Here is a 16,112-nt window from a genome sequence, read left to right as displayed (position 1 = left end):
AAAGGTATCCCGGAAGGTTTTCACCATCTGTGCAGTGCTGTAGGTCCTTTCCGCAGCCACTCGGCTCAGGTAACACAGAAGTACAGACCCCGAGATAAGGATGACTGCGATAGCGACTTCGAGGACCTCGAGCACACAGACCCCGATGGCACCATCCAGCGTGTTACACTCATTTACCACGTGACAGCCATCGTGAGCGCTGATTGGGGGAAGGAAGTAGGAAGGAGGGAGAGCCAAAAGGATTCTTAGAACCCAGACCCCCGCAACGGATCTCCTTAGAGTTCGTCCTCGAGGAGGATTCAGCGGAGCAATCGCGGCCCAGCAGCGCTCCGCGGAAATAAACGCCATCAAATAGAAACTTAAAAACAGTGAAAAATACCTCTGCGCATTGACTAGTGCGCAATAGACTCGCGTGGTTGTTATGACGACGAATAGGTTGATGTTGATTGGCAGGAGTGACATGCTGGCGAGGGTGTTAGCGATGGCGAGCTGTAGGGTGAGATAATATGTGGTGTTGCGTGACCGAGCCAGGCTTGATGCGTGACCGAGCCAGGCTTGATGCGTGACCGAGCCTGTTACAGAAAATTGACACAAAAAAGACAAGCAATGCGAAACAAGCAGCTATCTGTACCTGAGGCGCGGACCAATTTCCGGTAAAAAATCAATGTAGTGGAGACAACGGTAGACGAAGAGAAAACCAGGATTTTCTTCAAATTCGAGGATGGTGTGGATAACCGTACAAAAGGCAAAAGTCGAAAAGTATGCCCGAGGCTGCTTGCGGTGTTAAGAGTAGAGCTAACTGTTCCTTTGCTCAGCTCAATCTGATATCCGACTATTTGCATACCACAGGATGATTACTGACTTGCCTTAGCAACCGTATCCTAGATACCGCTACTAAGACCTAGATGATTGACAGGTAGGACAAACAAAATCAAATAATTCATTGAGCAATTAGAGGGTATATAGTTATAGTTACATGTAGTTATAGCTTACATGCTAGTTATATAGTTATAGCTTAAATTTGATGATCGGATGGTTGATTCATCGATTAAGTGGCCCTAAAAGGGTCTTATCTTGAATTGTCTTTGTCAGCCGGCATTTTGTCATCGTAGTAAAATGATAAGTAGGAGAAAGCATCCATTTCCATTGGCCGATTTGGGGAAGATACTGTGGTATTTTCGTTGGATTTAGTAAATGATTCATTCTTTACAAAGTGTGTAAAAAAAAAAGAGATAAGAAAGATGTGGAAGACTAGATTAAAAACAGCGAGAACTAATTGCAACCTTTACTTCATTAATTAAATATTGAATTATATTCTTAACGAGGAACAACAAAAAGTAGAGAGCCACTGTAACTCATGTCAAGTCTCACAATCAGGGAAACAAGTCAATGTCAAGTTTCTATCCATCAGAAAAATAATAGAAACAAGTCAATGTCAATAACCATCCCAATCGAAAAAGCTCCCGAAAAAAAGAAGAATAAGCCAATCACAGAACGAGGGTGTTTGATCAATTACCAAACGCGATAAGACCGTGTCGAGTACCGGCCAATGAGAAGAGGCGTGGAAGATCAAGATGTATTGATGGACCTTTCCACCATGGACGACCAACAAACGTACAACCTGTTCATCGAGCCCTGCGCGCTGAATAATTCAACAATTGAGTCTACAAGCAGGGAAATAAGATGGAGATCCGCTAGGAAGGGGAGATCAGGCGTTTTCATTGGAAATAATACACCTTTAAACGAGGTAAATGGTAACTCATTGATACCCCAGACTTGTTTCAATGAAATTCCGCCCAAAAGCCGTTATTTGGACTCTGTAATAAAAGGCCCGTTATTTGGATTCAATATAGTCCTACAGTAGTTATTTCTCGATTTTTCGAACTAAGTTACAATTAATGGAATGATCATATTTTTCCCTCGCCAGAAAATTTAAACCACCATCAATTCACTGATCTTTTTGTGTTGTTTAAAGAAGATCACCTTTTGTTATGACTATCGACACAAGTGTCATAGTACCAAAGCTGATCGTCAGTTGTACTTCCTTGAAGATACCTGTAGCTATTGAAAGAAAGTTTTAATGATACGGACTGGGTGATTTTCATCTCGTCTCGGGGTTCGGGTTACACATAAAAATAAAATAAAACACCCCCCAAAAAAAACAATATAATAATAGTGAGAAGGAAAACGCAGGGGACTTAAGAAAAAAGAGAAACACGTGAAAGGTACTAGTATATCAGTAGTATTATCTACTCAATTATGCAAATAAAATCGCAACTTGAAAGTTGCAATCATTAACTATTCTTTATGAAAAACCTGTGAATGTGTTTCAGGTATTTGTCAGAAATCCGCGATGAAGAGTCTCGTACTGTCTGTCGTTTTGTTTGTTCTAGGTGAGTAGAAGTGATAATGATATAAGCGTTAGAATCTGTTACATGAAGCATTAGCTGTTTTATTATATCTAGCATTTATTTGCTATTACATTAAACGTTTCTATTTATTAATCGATGATACAAAAGTGAAGGATGATGAGTATGATGGCGATGATCTTAATGAAGATGATAGATAATTTTCCGTATATTTGTTTGATTTATGTTTATGTGATAAGATGATGATGGTAATCACAATAATGAATGATAAAAACGATGATGGTGAAGAAAATTAAGACGATACTATAATGATGGTGATGTTGATGATTGTGGTGATGATGATGGTGGTAATGATGGTGATGGTGATGGTGAATGGTGGTGGTGATGATGATGGTGGTAATGATGGTGATGGTGATGGTGAGTGGTGGTGGTGATGATGATGGTGATGGTGATGGTGAATAGTGGTGGTGATGATGATGGTGGTAATGATGGTGATGGTGATGGTGAATGGTGGTGGTGATTATGATGGTGGTAATGATGGTGATGGTGATAGTAAATGGTGATGGTGATGATGATGGTGGTGGTGGTAATGATGGCCATGATGATGATGGTGGTTGTGATGATGATGATGGTGGTGATTGTGATGATGGTGATTGTGGTGGTGCTGGTGGTGGTGCTTGTGCTGGTGGTCATGATCTAATAAATATCCTATTTTGTGTTAGGCTCTTGCCAGGACGCCTTTGACAAAAACTGTCTTGAGGCACACAACGAGTATCGCAAGCGTCATGGCGCCAAGGAGATGACGTGGTCAGCGTCTCTCGCAACAGACGCACAGAAGTGGGCGGACAAACTCTCGCAGACGGATGCCTTTAAACACGACTATGCTTCTATTAACAGCAAAAGTCAGGGCGAGAATCTAGCGTACTTCACGCCACAGAAGCCCAAGTGTATGGGCCCTAAGGCACAGGACTGCGTCACTTGTGCTGAGATCGTCAAAGACTGGTACGACGAAGTGCAGTTCTATGATTTTAACACAGGAAAGGAAAAGCAACCTGGGTCAGTCATTACGCATTTTACGCAGGTAAATAGACTATTTGCTCTTGATGCTCTTATTGGTATTGTACGATTCTTAGTAGGGCTGCCTAGTTGTAGGTAGTTTTTTTCCTTGGGAGCTCTTGCAAGCATGGAGTACCATCAACATCACAGTAACTCTATGCTTGATTCCCAGATCGTTTTTGTGAATCTGTAATGCGAACACTTGAGAATATCGCGCGATAAAACGAGCCATGCTATTTTTTGGGAACGCTTTAGTGGCCAGGCGCGGCCACTCAGGGGTTTTTATATAAAGATGTGCAGGCCCGTACCTAGGGGGGGTGCAGGGGGTGCGAGCGCACCCCCCCACACACACACACACAACGGTTCTCAATAGACGTGTTATTTGTAGACAAAACTATAAAGCATAGGCTATGTCACTCTGGTATGTCATCAATCCATGAGTTGGACCTTTTTTATAGCCAAATCCAACAATAAACGTCCCTTGGAGATGCAAAGGTTTGTTCTTTCAGGGGTGATCAGATTTTTATCAGAAAACTCACTCCCTCCCCCATCCCCCCAAGAAAAATTATGTCCACTTTTTCTGATTTCGCACCCTCCAAAGAAAAATCCTGGGTACGGGCCTGATGTGCATGTTATATTCAAAAACAAAATGGCAAAGGTCATTTATATTAACCGTACCACTCTACAAGAAATACTCAGGCATTTTTTTGCTATGACAAGATCACATTCAGACTGATTTATTCAAATCACATGGCAGGCTTACAGGGTTGCTTGTTAGTCACGTGATGGCGTGACTACTATATAAGGACTACTCATAACACCCGCTACATATCAGTCATGGGACTCCCAAACGAGCCACGGTGCCAGGCTCCATTATTTAGATAATTTTACACGATACTTCACAGCGAACTGTGCGCGGAGTTACCGTATAAGACAGGGCGAGGTTATTGCAAGGTAGAGCCGATAGAGTTCGATCCTCGGCTAATGGCCTTTTATTTACCTTTTGTTGTTGATGAATTGATTTCGTCAACTCTTATTCAATTACAACTCGGATTGACTGGAAAATATTTACATGTCCGTACTGACCCTTGGGGGTTGGAAGTTACTTTAGCTTTACGACGCAGGGTCCAACAAAGTCCAAAATTTCATGCCCCAAGATACCAAGAATAGAAACTTAGCACCCTTAACCCCTCCGGTGTTGCGACACCATGGTCACGGTTAACTTCTAGCTATCGGCCTGAACTAACGCGATAGTTTGTGTGGCATGCATCTTTATCTTTTAGTAGTCTTTCTCGTTTTGTTGTATGAATGCTTTGTCTTTCAGGGTATTAGGGACGCGTCTTTATCTTTTAGTAATCTTACTCATTTTGTTGTATGGATGCTTTGCCTTTCAGGTTGTGTGGGACGCGTCTACCGAGCTGGGAGTCGGCGTGGGAATTAACAAGTCCCCTTCCGCTAAATATGGCTTTATTACCGTTGCACGGTACTTTAAGAGGGGGAATTTTGGAAATGCCGATGAATTTAAGAAAAACGTCTTTCCCGAAGGTATGCCACAAACTTAGGGAGTGTCAAGATTCATTATCGTCATCATCAAACGTGGAAATTTATTTTTGGTGCTTGCTGATGATATTCATTATGATGGTGATGCTAATGTAATAACGATGGTGAAGCTGATGAGAATGATGATAATGATTCCCATGATGATGATGATGATGATGCTGGTGAGGATGATGATAATGATGGTGATGATGATGATGATGATGATGATAATAATAATGATGGTGATGGTGATGATGATATTCATTATGATGGTGATGCTAATGTAATAACGATGGTGATGCTGATAAGAATGATGATAATGATTCCCATGATGATGATGATGCTAGTGAGGATGATGATAATGATGGTGATGATGATGATGATAATAATGATGGTGATGGTGATGATGATATTCATTATGATGGTGATGCTAATGTTATAACGATGGTGATGCTGTTGAGTATAATCATAATGATGATAATGATTCCCATGATGATGATGATTATATAATATAGTATTTATCTATTGACCAATGTTTTGACAGGATGAGCCTCTTCAGACGTCTGATTTCACAGGGGGGTCCTGCATTCAAAATCACACTAATTCACACTAAGGATAATAATTACATAATGTCCTTAATGATGCTGGTGCTAATGTAATAACGATGATGATATGATGATGATGATGATGTTGGTGATAATGTAATAACGGCGATGATGACGATGATGAACTTTATGATAATGTTACAGTAATGATGATGATGATGATGAGTGGTGACTGATGTTTGCCAGTTATTATTGATAAATATTTTCTCCCCTTGACCATTTATTGACTGACATTTCACCGATCGATCGTAGTTGCACCGGGAGCTACAACAGTTGCTCCGGGTACTACGACCGCTGCATCTTCTGGATCTGGTAGTACCACAGGCAGTCCATCTCAGCCAACGACCCTCCCTGTTGTACCGACCCTCCCCGCCACGGGTAAGTAGTAGTACCACAGGTAGTCCATCTCAGCCAACGACATCTGTTGTACCGACCCTCCCCGCCACGGGTGAGTAGTAGCTTTCTCCAGACCTAGCTCACAAGAAGGGTCGGCTGTAGGAGGGGTTTCTATATGTTGATGGTGGTAAGGGGGAGACGTGGGGTGGGGGGGGGGATTTGGTCAAATTCTTACTCTAGTATAAGCACTGCTAAATAAAGGAATAGCCAGCGTCAAGCGAGCCCATGTGAGAAAAAGCCTTCACAGAGCCCTTGTTACCCATATGAGGTCTCAGCTACGGGGCTACCCTAACAATATTCGTATCAAAATACTTCTACGTGAGTGTTAGAAATAATGTACCAAGCGTGTGAAATTGGACATTGGACATTGTGACATCTGTGACGTGATTTGTTACGTGATCTGTGACGTGATCTGTGACGTGATTTGTTACCTGTTCTGTAACATGATTTGTAAGCGGACTGTTACGTGATCTGAAATGTGATTTGTTACTTAATCTGTAATGTGATTTGTTACGTGATCTGTGACGTGATCTGTTAAGTGATCTTTGACGTGATTTTTTACGTGATCTGTGACGTGATTTGTTACGTAATCTGTGACGTGATCTGTGACGTGTTTGTCACCTGTTCTGTAACATGATTTGTTACGTGATCTGTTACGTGATCTGAAATGTGATTTGTTACTTAATCTGTAATGTGATCTGTGACGTGATTTGTTACGTGATCTGGGAAAAGATTTTTGACGTGTCTTATGTTATGGAACAGGAGGCGGGAACAGTGGAAGTGGAAAGAATGGATCCGACAATTGCGAATATTTCATAGTATCCTCCATAAAACAGGAGCACAAGATTATTCAAAGTAAGTTCTAACAATTGCTGTCTTTATTCTCTGATGATATTGTTTATCTTTAGTTTAATTCGAAACTAATTTTTTTTATTTCCCTACTAGAATGCAAGGGAAAGCCAAACATTACGTTCGTTCCACTGCCGCTTCCAGGTTAATACGAGAATATCCTTAGAAAATATTTTATTTTTAAGAGAATATGCAGCTTTTGGTGATTTTAAAGACCTATGGTAGCATATCGTTGGTTAACTTTCAGGAAATAATGTGCCAGCAATCTTACCCCCCGCACCCACAGCAAAGACCACCCAAGGACCATCCGGCGCGTCCACTCAGGGGGCAACGCCCACCACAGGGGGCCCGTCAGGTCCAACGGGAGGAGCCTCCAGCGCCACCCCAAGCGCTACAATAGGTAGGGGAGGGAAGGGTGGGGTTACTTAAGGGGGGTGGGGGGGGGGATACATGCGTGCAAATTTTTAAGAGAAAACAAAAGTAATTTTCCTTATGTTATGATCATTACATTCTTTATTAATTTTCGAGTTGTCTGTACAGTTTTTTATATTGTTTTCAATACATGTTCGATAAGATTTTAACTTTACACTTACACTTTATACTACCTCAACAGCATCGACGGCCCCACCAACTACACCCTCGACAACAACACTAGCACCCACAACACCTTTGTCCGAGAAAGAGGCAAAGAAGCAAGAGGCACAAGCCACAGTCCTAACGAACCTCTACCGGACCATGCATCAGGTACTGTCCCTTCTTCTAGCACAGAATGAATCACCATCATCACCACCATCATCACTATTGAACGTCATCAGGTACTGTCCCTTCTTCTAGCACAGAATGAATCACCATCATCACCACCATCATCACTATTGAACGTCATCAGGTACTGTCCCTTCTTCTAGCACAGAAGGAATCACCATCATCACCACCATCATCAGTATTGAACGTCATCAGGTGTCCATTCTTTTAGCACAGAAAGAATGCAGCCAAATTATTGTCAAGAGAAAACAAGCTCCATCTTCAACATTGACTGTAATCATCATCATCATCATCATCATTTTTTAGTGTCATCATCGTGATCACCATCAGCATTGAGTGTTATAGTTATCATTATCAACACTGAGTGTCATCATCATCATCATTTTTTAGTGTCATCATCATGATCACCATCAGCATTGAGTGTTATAGTTATCATCATCAACACTGAGTGTCATCATTATCATCAACTTTGAGTGTCATCATCATCGTTATCACAATCATCAACACTGACGGTCATCATCATCACAAAGACCTTAACCACTATCATCATAAGCAACACTGGGTATCATCATCATCATCAGCAGCATTTAGTGCTATATTATTATCATCATTAACAATGAGTGCCACATCATCATCAACAGCATTTGATTTAATCTCTTAGGTCGGGCAAATCGAGTTTGACAAAGACCTCTCGGACGCAGCCCGCGCGTGGGCGCAAAAGCTCGCGCAGGATGACGACAAACTGACTCATGAGCCAGGGGTGAAGGAAGGCGAGAATGTGGCGTCCGTACCCAGCAGCAACACCGCCATCATGGACGCATTCGACGCGTGGTACGACGAGTCTTCTAAGTACGACTACGCCAACGCCAAGTTCTCTAAAGAGACCGGTCACTTTACACAGGTTTGTATAAAATGCTTCTGACCCCACAAAATGAGTAATGGTAAAGAATCGGTCACTTAAAATAGGTTCGTATAGAATGGTACTGCCCACAAAATGAAATAGTGGGAAAGAATCGATCACTTTATAGGTTCATAAAGAATGGTAATGCCCTATGGTAATGACCTATGTCAGTCGTGCTATAATTGTTGTGTGACCTGTGTCAGTCGTACCGTGACTGTTGTGTGACCTATGTTGGTCGTTCCGTGACTGCTGTGTGACCTATGTCGGTCGTGCCGTGACTGTTGTGTGACCTATGTTGGTCGTTCCGTGACTGCTGTGTGACCTATGTCGGTCGTGCCGTGACTGTTGTGTGACCTATATCGGTCGTACCGTAACTGTTGTGTGACCAATGTCGGTGGTGCCGTGAGTGTTGTATGACTTATGTCGGTCGTGCTGTAATTGTTGTGTGACCTGTGTCAGTCGTACCGTGACTGTTGTATGTCCTATGTCGGTCGTGCCGTAACTGTTGTGTGACCAATGTCGGTGGTGCCGTGAGTGTTGTATGACTTATGTCGGTCGCGCTGTGACTGTTGTGTGACCTATGTCGGTCGTGCCGTGACTGTTGTGTGACCTATGTCGGTCGTGCCGTGACTGTTGTGTGACCTATGTCGGCCGTACCGTGACTGTTGTGTGACCTATGTCGGTGGTGCCGTGAGTGTTGTATGACTTATGTCGGTCGTGCCGTGACTGTTGTGTGACCTATGTCGGTCGTGCCGTGACTGTTGTGTGACCTATGTCGGTCGTGCCGTGACTGCTGTGTGACCTATGTCGGTCGTGCCGTGACTGTTGTGTGACCTATGTCGGTCGTGCCGTGACTGTTGTGTGACCTATGTCGGTCGTACCGTGACTGTTGTGTGACCTATGTCGGTGATGCCGTGAGTGTTGTATGACTTATGTCGGTCGTGCCGTGACTGTTGTGTGACCAATGTCGGTCGTGCCGTGACTGTTGTGTGACCTATGTCGGTCGTGCCGTGACTGCTGTGTGACCTATGTCGGTCGTGCCGTGACTGTTGTGTGACCTATGTCGGTCGTGCCGTGACTGTTGTGTGACCTATGTCGGTGGTGCCGTGACTGTTGTTTGACTATCGTGTCAGGGTCGTGGTCTGCTTGACCGATTTAACGTTATGTTTACAGCTTGTGTGGAAAGCGACTCAGAAGATGGGTATTGGTACAGCGAAGAACGCCAAAGGCGACAAGGAATACGTAGTGGCCCGCTTTAGTCCCGCGGGGAACATCAAGGGGCAGTTTGCAGACAACGTATTACCGAGTATAGTTAACAAGTAGAGATGACACAATGTGAGGGGTCTAGGGGGGGGGGGAGTAGTCGTTAGGAGGGGAGGGGTTGGGCTTACCGAGTATAGTTGACTACTATTAGGGGTGTGGGGGAGGGGATGGTCGTTGGGAGGGGTCGGGCTTACCGAGTATAGTTAAATACTATTAGAGGTGTTTATGGAGGGGTTTTGGTTGTTCGAAGGGGATGTGGGCTTAGGCCCTGTCGCCAATTAGAGACGACACTAGATAGAGGTGTGGAAATGTGTCAATGGGGGAACAGGGGAGGGGGGAGGCAAGGAACAGGGGGATCGAGAGTGAATCTTATAGGGAGGGTAACCGAGTATAGCCAAACGTTCATTAGCATTCCAATATTACATGAATAGTATTGCAACAAGTAAAGTGTAGTATAGTAATTTTTGATAGAATTTTATTATATTAGCAATTCATCGCGCCTTTCGAACGCTTCATGAATTTAATGACTTACTTTTTTAAAAATTACAGGATCTATATTATTAAAGAGAAATATAATGAACCCTTAAAGTAACAATAGTTACTTTATGTCATTATTACTGTCGAATACGTTGTATCGCGACGCCGCATTTTCAAAACATTGATTTGTTTTTTTCTATGGGATTTTATGTTCCGCCAGTCAAATTATTCTAAGCCAATCAGATTCTTGCCATCCCTCGCCTAGTGCAGTTTCCTGACTTTCTGTCGCGACACTGTCTGGTTTTCGTCCAGAGGATAGCCAGGGAAGTGCACAAAGCGAGACTCTGATTGGCTCAATGGTTTTACTGACGGAACAGAAAACCAAAACAAATCGTGTTTTGAAAACGCGGGTCGCGATACAACGAATTGGACAATTATTTTGTAGATCAACATATGATATGCATTCGAAAATTGGTTCATGTATGGAGGGGCGGCAGGAGCGTACCCAGGGGGGGGGGGGGGGGGGGGTGCGCGGTCATAGATATCATGTTGGAAAAGCATAGTATTTGGAGATTCAATATAAAAAAATGACCCACTTTTCGGCCGCCATGGTAGCTGCGCGCGCACCCTGCGCTGTGTACGCTCCTGGGCGGGGGTCGAGGATTCAGCATTCGATTGAGCAACCTGTGAATATATGTATTTCAAGCAAGAGAACTCTGTAAAAAGTCAAGGAAAAATTTGTCATAGAAAAGACCCTTGGATTACGAAAAGCCACTAACTATTGATAACGTCATAAAACAGAGATACTCCCTTTGATTAAAAAAAAGTAATGTTTCTTTGTGTTGTTTAAACCCCTAATCCACCACCTTGACATTCTCTCAAAATGGTGTCGGACACTGTGAAAACTGTGACGGATCCAGGAATGTGAACTTTAAAAGCACACTAGCATACACACATTGGCACCAGTCGGGCCAAGACGGGACGCTAGCACAGTCTCTTACCCGTGCAGTTCGGCAACCATGGACAGCTGTTTCGTCCTTATTAGGACTCGTCAGCATGGCATAGCCGGTTTGCCTCAGTTAAACTTCATCGGCAAAAAACTGCAGGGCGACTTCGACTCGAACGAAGTGCTTTAAACCACAGCTTAGATCCATGTGGGATCTAGAGCTGCGACCGAGCTAGCGTGATGCCAATTGTGCGGATCACGCATGCGACCTTTGCTAGTCTAAAACTCCGTCGGAGTTGTTCTAAAGTTCACGGATCCAGGGGTAGCTCTGTGGGTTCAAAAGACTTAGTTCGTGGACCCGAGATTTGGGAGACATACAACACCTGAAAGCCCTTTCCTAGTGATTCCAAAAATAAATGTTTACGCTTCAAAAAGCTCTGGGTGTGGCCGTTCAGCGTGGTTGTTTATTCAAGTTAAAAGCCACAGGGTACCCACGTCGGAAATTTTCGAAAATAATTGTTTAACGGAACTAAGATTTAGAAAAAGTAAACAAAACATTACATTCTTGCATCTACAGGTCCGTCACTTGAAGGACCATTCATTGTTTTCTATGATACGTCTGTTTCCTAAATGGGGATCTGTGTGGCGCAGTTGGCGTTTGTTCTGTCTCTTACAACTATTTCTATCTACGGTCGGGCCTAGGGCTTTCCTGTTTTCTTCCTTCCAACTTCCTTTCCAAACTTCCAGCACAGCAAAACCAACACAGAACATTTCTAGATTCCAGAGGAAATGCTATAGTAGCGTTCCCTAATATTTTGTTAATGTTCCGGTGTTTGTTGTCCTGGATATAACTCACGGAAGATATTAATAAACTTTGACTTTCCCTAGTAGTTTTTCTTTTATCTTCTGCGTCACTTCACCTATCGAGAGCTAAATACTGGGTATAGTATTTGTAACACTAACAACAGATGTATTATGATACCGACAGAAGCCCTTTTGTCAAGAAAAGCCGACTGGAGGACGTGATATCAAAAGGTGGAGAATTTCATGAGAAAATACTTCAGGATAGTCATGAACAAGTTCCTCTTGAAATACTTTTTTGTTGATCCTTCCTCTGTCTGAGTGCTGAGGACACAAAATCATCCCGTCTCTTTTAGTTTGTATAAACAGGATTATCATTTATGGATGCTAACATTTAACTTTGACCTCTTGAATTCGTCTAGCGCCTAAGAATAAACAAGTCAGTTTTCTCATAAAAATTTCCTAATCTATCTTTTGGTGACCAGTTTTAAGTTGATACAGAATTCAAGAGAGCCGGGGATCATCATTAACTTAATTCTTTGTATGTTAGGAGGTAACCCGAAGAAGAGACGGCGCCCCCCCCCCCCCCCCCCTACTCCCCCCTTCATAACCCTATAAAAGAAAGTTTGTTATTGCTTTCAACAGAAATTTGAAAAAAAAGCTATGAGAAGGAATCTCAAAATAACCACCGAAAAAAAACTCAATGCTTAACTTCCCTAATTCAACCGAAAATATTGCAACAACTTCCTTAAATCAGCCGAAGTAAATAGATGCTTTCTCACACTTGATACTTTGCTAGGTCGCCTTTAGCCTACGTGTAGCCGCTGACTCGCGAGATCCTCTCGTAGCTACGAGAGGATTTCGCGAGTCAGCGGCTTCACGTAAGCTAGGTCGCCTTTTGGCTTACAGGGACACTTTAAACAACAACAAGCTTTGTGAGTGCACTAAAATACGAGAAACGTCAATAAGGCTTTCTACAAGATCATTCTAAATTGTTTGATATTGGGGTTAGCGTAAAGACAGATTTGAGCGACCTTTGGACTAAGGCCGCACGTGAGAACCCATAATCCTTCTAAACACAACACAACACAACACACACACGTAGAATTATGACTAGCTAGTGCGCAAAAAACTACACGGTTAACAATATTCAAAAGCAACAGGAATTTTATCAAATGGCAGTACATAAAATCCATAACGGATTTTCCAGTTGAGCAAACTTATTTTTGAGATCAGCCAATATATGTAGGTCTAAATTCTCCTCTTGCTAATGGCTTCCTCAGTTAGTACTAATTCTTTTAGATTGCGATATAAATTTCTAAATAGAATCCCCCAATTTTATGACGTCAAACTCAGCATTCCGACCCATTTTGAGCCGATTTCTGAGAAATAGAAACTAGAGGAAATAAAAACATTGGTGTTATATATCATAACAATGACAATCACAGCTAGTTTACCATAAAAAATGGAAAGAAGACAATATTGAGTACATAAGTTTACAAAAAAAACTCATTTTATCGGACAATGAAGTGTTATGCTTGTTTTACGAGAATTTAGGTAGATAATGGGCAAGGAATATAGGAATTTAGCTGCACGGTCTGACGGCCACACCCTATCACGTGCGGTTTGTAACACTAATTTCATTCAGGTATGCGCATGTGATCTATCCAGAACAAGATGAATTAGGGTAAAAAAAATAATACAGATAAACCTTTTATCTGTTTCGGTAGGGAGCGGGAAAATACTTTATCAGAAGAAACAAAATATAGTCTATGTTAGGTAAAGAAGCACAAGATGATGATTTCTTGTGCAAAGCACTGTGACTTTAAGTGATAATGAGTACCCCTGGGCCCCTGTGGAGCTGCCATCAATGAGTTTGGTTCCTGTAAACTTATCCCTATACCCGGAACAACTCGAGTAGTTTTATATACCGAATTATACAATGCAAAGAAAACAAGCACCTCGCCTTCCATGAAGTGGCATCTACTGCAATGGCATCCGTATTATGTCGAGGTTTATTTTCAGATATGATTTGGATGGGGAGAAGATTTCCAGCCTAGAACACGAAATGGGGATGGATATAAAGAGAAGGGGAGGCGAGAGGACCAACAACAGTATCCACGAGCAGTCAAGACTAGAAAAAAGACCTTCTGATAAGCGTCAACAGTGCACTGGAATAATTTGCAAGGTAAGTTTGAGATACAAGGAGCATACTAGCGAAATTTAAACCTGAACATCGAAATTATCATATCGCCTTAGTTTTGAAATTTTATTTTTTCATCCTCGAAGAAGATGTTTTTCCACGCATTTTAGAAAGTTTGCGAACAGCGCTTTAGTCACTTTGCTTAGCTTAGGTATTATAATGAAGAATGTTGCTCGATTAGCATTATGGGAAACATATAGCCATTTAACATCCCTTCGCTTTGTCATTAACTTAAGGAACTTTCAAATCAATCTATGTAATGAGCTGCATCTTGTAAAGAGCTGTATCTTGGTAACACAGTCACAGTCACGTACAAATAGAGTAACGGCTAGCGTTGGACTGACGGGGGAGGAGGGGAGGGGAGTATGTTGACATTTTTCTCGACTGCTGAACGACTGCAGAATCTAGAGCAAACATCCTAATGTTCCTACTTCCACATAACCACACAGTATTACTAGCTCAAAACTTATATACAGCGCTACTTTTTGGGATTACTTAGTTTAATTCAGCATAATAACGAATAATGTTTACAATGTGTCAAACGTGGCCTTTGCGCATACTCAGTTAGGCCCATTAGCTAGATATTCTGAGATGGAAACACTGTGAGGATCTAGAGCTTGAAAAATAACGCAATAATAGCGAAGTACGTAAATTTACAATCATCTGCTCGTTGTGGCTAAGAGGGTAAGACTTGGTGAAATTGCATGTTCCCAAGTGGAGCAACACGCATTTGGAAATGTTACAGTATAGCATCAGTATTGAAATTTTTTAGTTATTTTAAACATTTTATGCTTAAATGGGACTTTTTGCTCGCACCGTTTCTTTGGGTAGCTCATAAACAACCAACAACTTTCAGTTAGCATTTACCCGTTGTTTAATGTATCATAGGCTTATTCGCTTTATTTTGCAAGGAACTAGACGACCCTATCAAGTCAGAACTTACAGAATTCCTATTAAACATCATTCCATCGTTATTAATAAAGATAAATAAATAAAAGTTTTGACGAGCATAAGAGTTGCACGACATAATTATCCATATTTTAGTAGGAATACTGGTCATCAAATGTTCAGGCTAATCATGTTGGCATTATAACAAGATGGAATCATACAACTACCAACGATACCAACAACCAACCCTTAGTAGAAACAGCGTTGAACACACAACAAAGAAGATGATCGAGTACTAAGCAGCTCATACAACACGTACAAACAAAGTCACTCTGCTGAAACAGCAACTCTGTGCTGTGTGTTTATCAGTAGTGTGTGTTCTTTAGAGATGTGTTTTTTTTAGTAATATGTGCTTTTCAGGGATGTGTTTTTTGTGGTGTTTTTAGTTCCCAGCAATGCTGGCGTTGTTTGCACGGGTGTCAACGTAACACAGTCTTAATCTGAGAGGCGAGAAAGATTTCTAACACAATTTGCCGTTTTTGATTGCCTTTCTAACTTCATAATTACCATTTGAATATGGACAGCACCAGCATGGTTATGATGCACGTAAAAATTCTCCCTACTCTCCTGGTGGTAACCATGGTAGCAGCAGCACCGACCTCAGCCCCTCCCTCCGCACTCCCACCATCAACAGGGCTATTGTCATCAGCACCCTTACCCTTCGACAGTCAGGAGGCAGCCATCGCAAGACAAGCTGAGGGGAGAGGGGTTGCTCTTTTCATGGCCTTGCTGAAAAAACAAGCAAAAACGGCCAAATCTAAGGTACAATAATAAATTATTAAGTATTCCATATACCCTAGTTATTCATATATATACAAACCATACCATATACCACAGTTATCCAAACCTTTTGGTACTTAGATTTTAAATTTGTTGTAAATCCTAATCTAAATTTCCACTTTAAGTTCCACTATGCGTAATCGTTCCACAAAATTCATCATTCTCCATAATTGTTTTAGGTTTAGGAATAATAATAATGTCCCTTTTTCCTTATCCA

General features: G+C 42.0%; 2 protein-coding genes across 2 annotated transcripts; both read left to right on the top strand.

The window, feature by feature from the left end:
• Positions 1–1,563: 1,563 nt before the first annotated feature.
• Positions 1,564–9,840, top strand: LOC5508593 (cell wall protein PRY3). Its single transcript, XM_048729275.1, has 11 exons — positions 1,564–1,747; positions 2,334–2,393; positions 3,092–3,450; positions 4,820–4,970; positions 5,822–5,947; positions 6,728–6,820; positions 6,911–6,958; positions 7,062–7,214; positions 7,428–7,558; positions 8,238–8,477; positions 9,651–9,840. The coding sequence occupies exons 2-11, from the start codon at positions 2,354–2,356 to the stop codon at positions 9,798–9,800; spliced, it is 1,491 nt and encodes a 496-aa protein (XP_048585232.1). The 5' UTR covers positions 1,564–1,747; positions 2,334–2,353; the 3' UTR covers positions 9,801–9,840.
• A 3,460-nt stretch (positions 9,841–13,300) lies between these two features.
• On the top strand, positions 13,301–15,871 carry LOC125568019. The gene is made up of 2 exons (XM_048729274.1): positions 13,301–14,152; positions 15,640–15,871. The coding sequence occupies exons 1-2, from the start codon at positions 13,970–13,972 to the stop codon at positions 15,811–15,813; spliced, it is 357 nt and encodes a 118-aa protein (XP_048585231.1). The 5' UTR covers positions 13,301–13,969; the 3' UTR covers positions 15,814–15,871.
• The last annotated feature ends 241 nt before the right edge of the window (positions 15,872–16,112 follow it).

This window comes from Nematostella vectensis, chromosome 6 (genome assembly GCF_932526225.1).
Source record: "Nematostella vectensis chromosome 6, jaNemVect1.1, whole genome shotgun sequence".
In the NCBI taxonomy this organism is placed as follows: domain Eukaryota; kingdom Metazoa; phylum Cnidaria; class Anthozoa; order Actiniaria; family Edwardsiidae; genus Nematostella; species Nematostella vectensis.
Note: the sequence above shows the minus strand (reverse complement) of the source record. Positions and strands in the feature narration are given on the sequence as shown.